General features: G+C 38.3%; 1 protein-coding gene across 13 annotated transcripts in view; it reads right to left on the minus strand.

Moving 5' to 3' along the window:
• Positions 1-2,001: 2,001 nt before the first annotated feature.
• The window catches only part of LOC119583548 (CUGBP Elav-like family member 4), a 92,375-nt gene continuing 90,745 nt past the window's right edge, over positions 2,002-3,631 (minus strand). For all 13 annotated transcript variants that reach the window (XM_037932083.1, XM_037932084.1, XM_037932085.1 and 10 more), the window contains 3 exons: positions 3,201-3,359; positions 2,561-2,714; positions 2,002-2,125 (listed from right to left, as the gene is read on the minus strand). In XM_037932083.1, coding sequence (XP_037788011.1) covers positions 2,587-2,714; positions 3,201-3,359 — 287 coding nt within the window. In that variant the 3' untranslated portion in view covers positions 2,002-2,125; positions 2,561-2,586. The remainder of the gene's footprint in view (positions 2,126-2,560; positions 2,715-3,200; positions 3,360-3,631) is intronic.

Raw genomic sequence — 3,631 nt, forward strand, 5'->3', positions numbered from 1 at the left:
TGTCATAATCCAGCTTGTAACATAATTCTAACTATATTCAGATCTCAACTGGCAGTTAAAGCTTAATTACTTAATTACAGCACAGCTGACTCTAATAAGTCCAATCAGCAACTACTGTCTGAGGTCAAGTCTAAATTGACAGTTGAAGTCCAAGTGGAAGATGACTAGGGAAATAATTTCTTCTGGAGGCAGTCATGGAACATTCCAAATGCTACTAGGTCTCCTCCCAAGAGCAAGGGAGGCAGTCTTGTTATGTTCATGATGCAAGCAGTCTCCTCCGTGCATTCATGGGATGATCTAAGTCTCCTCCACAGTCGCAAGGAGTGTCATGATACAAACAGGATGCAGGCAGTCTCCTCCACAAAGCAACCATAATATAATTTAGCCTGACAGTGGTGCGTATGTACATATTGGACTAGATATGCTATGTCAGAGAAACAGCTTCATTTTTTTTTTTTCAGAAATTAGTAATTCTTACTCCTAAACCACGAGGGTGTATAACATGTAAATATATGAAATGAATAAAATAGACCAGGTAATGGAGAAATCATCTTGAACTCTCTTGGCACATTTCTGTCAATGGTTCAAAAGTTATGTGTATGTATGACATATAGTATTATAAGAGAAGAGAAGTAATCAATACCCAAGACTGCAGGTAAAACAATAATAATGACTAGATGGAATGTCTGAGATCATAGATGAAAGATCGCTGCAAACTGTAATCTTTTAAAAAAATAACAAGTACACCTTGACTAGAAAATAATGCCACTTTGATCTGACAAACATACAGATGTCTAAAAATCTAAGCCACAAAGAAATGCACAAATCTTATTAAACCATTGGATACAAATGATTTAAAAATATATCATGATATAAAATTGACTGGAGATAAGCGTTAGTACCCTTAGTCTAGTGAATATGCTATCCACTGTACACATGATCAAATGCAGGGTCAATAGTCCTATAAATTTTACCTTCAGCTTATATACAATGTGTCTTTATGAGACTTCCTCTATACTTGAAAGCTATCTAGCGCTTTAAACTATTTATCTATAGGCATCTACAGGTATAGAGAAGCTAATCCTCTAGTTTGACACTAGACTAGGGGCCTCTGAACCCTTTGAGGCCATCACTTTGGTTGTCCAACTCTGGAGCTGGAAGAGACCTCAACGCCCTGGTCTGGTGGGGTCCTAGAACCCCGCCCGGCCACACGGCACACACAAGATGGCGTGAGGAGCACCAGTGCACACGGCGTCACTGCTATGGAGGCCCAGTTTCGAGCTAAGCACTTGTGGACAGCACGCCCACAGACTACCAGGTAAAAACATGGGCGAATACCGAGCCATGACAGACGACAGCCAGGGAGTGGTGGCTGCGTGGGTGCCCGGGCACAGCGCAGGGCGTGAGGCAACAGACACGAGACACGCAACACTTAGTACCCTGAAGGAGCAACCCGTCAGCGGGGCGGGTTAGGACACATCCTGTGCTGGGAGATCCAAATCACCCGGCCAACTCGCACAAAATGGCGTACAGCTGATAGAGCGTGTCTTAAGTATACTACTATTCTTAACAATATGATATAGTTGAAATATTATGATACGTAATATAACTTTAACAGAAGGCTTATTAATATTAAAAATATTGTTTCCATACTCTCAGTAATAACATGGCTATCAACATGTGAGTGGAGAGGGACATACAGCCCCAGTCCTTTTTGGTACCGTGCCACAGCTAGGTACAACGTATATACAGTTTGTGTACACAGCAGCCCAGGCCTCAACAGTGGACTTACTATACCACTTTAAGCATTAAATATTGTGACAGCCTGTTCTTCAGGGACTGTCTCACTTTTGCCACCAATGAGGCCTTCTGACGCTAGTGTAGCAACTCAAGCTCTCTGGACTCGTATATGTAGCACTTGTTGTATAGAAATATGGGAATAATGTTCATCTTGCAGAGGAAGTTAAATTTTTTCTAGTATTTTTCTTCGCTTTTTTTTTCTTTTTTTTTTTTTTCTTCTTATCGCCTAAGCTTTGGATTCCTAATACTTGATATAAATGTCATATTCAAGCTATGATAAACACGGAGCCATCTTCTTCAAGAACCAATTCACCGTTGGATACCCCTGGAAAGAAGGAAAGTAGTGAAAATACTTCATTATAGAATATATTCCCTTTGTCTTCTTTGTGATAAAGATGCCCTGAGCATTCATTTTACTTTAATTCTAAAGTGAAATAAAGCTTAATGCTTAATGTATTACCAGTAATAAGATTTTTTTAGTTTTGATGAGCAGGATTTTTTGCTTTTTCTAATGTAAAAAGCATCAGGTAACACATTTTATGTAATCAAAGTATACAAAACCAGAAAAATTTATATCTGCTTCTATATTTTTATATATTTTACTACATAGATATGCATAGTTACACTGTCTTCTTCTTTTAACGGTAGGTTCATGTCTGAGCCGCCGTAAAAATACTACACACATTACAAACCTATCTTATTCCTAACTGCAGAAAATTAAAATACCTCCAGATAGAGAAAAGTGTCTCTCATCGCTCACCTGGTCTCCCCTACTGAGTGCGGCCGTTAGTAGGGTCTATTGGCATCCTTGGGTCGCTTGAGCTGAACCTTTAGACGCTTCATGCCAATCTGGAAGCCATTCATCGCCTGGATTGCAGCCTGAGCTGAGGCAGGGTTGTCAAAGCTTACGAAACCTGGAGGAAGGAAGAAGTTGACTATGAAAAAAAGTTACACCATTTAAAGACCCTCCAATCTATTTTGGGTTCTTTAAATAATATATATGGAAAAAAAAAATCTAAGCTAAATTAAATTTATCTGTTTACCTGTACAAAATCATAAAAAAAAACAAATTAACAAAAAATAATGAGTACTTCCTCCTACTCAGTATCTTTATAGCCAGTACTGACTACAGAATTAATTACTTCTGTATAAGGTCATCAATCTTATCAGAAAACTATTTTGATATGTCATTCAAAGTGTTTTTTATTTTAATTATGTATTTTAGTAAATTTCAAACTTCTTTTTCCTTTTTGTCATGCTAATGACACTGTAATCTAATCTAATGAGAAATATTCAAATTTTGCATTTGACGAGTTAAATATAACTGCCAGAAATGTAAAATCAACAACATAAAATTCCATAAATGAGGTAATAACAACACCTTGCATGAGCCCACTTACCGAAACACTTGCTTTGGTTGGTGGCTCTGTCAATGAACACCTTGGAGGAGATAACATTTCCAAAGGGAATGAACATCTGCATCAGCTCAGCATCACCGAACTCCTGTGGCAGGTGGTAGATGAAGAGATTGCATCCCTCTGGTCCCGAGATGGAGCAACCTGTGTGGGAGAAGCATATGAATGCCTTAGCCGTTAGGGACAAAGAATTAAGTGTTTTACCTATAGAGAGATACAAAGGAAGAGAGAGTGGTGCAAGTGGATGGTCTTGGCAAAAGGGAAGAAAGGCAATGTGGATGGAATGATAAAGAGAAAGAGTAAATGATAAAAAGATGTGATCTAAAGAGTCAGTTTTCATGATAGGTTGTTATAATGCTATTATTGATTTTTTTTTTTGGGGGAAATATCAAATATATTGCTGATTGTGGTTTGGC

This window comes from Penaeus monodon, chromosome 17 (assembly GCF_015228065.2).
Source record: "Penaeus monodon isolate SGIC_2016 chromosome 17, NSTDA_Pmon_1, whole genome shotgun sequence".
Taxonomy (NCBI): domain Eukaryota; kingdom Metazoa; phylum Arthropoda; class Malacostraca; order Decapoda; family Penaeidae; genus Penaeus; species Penaeus monodon.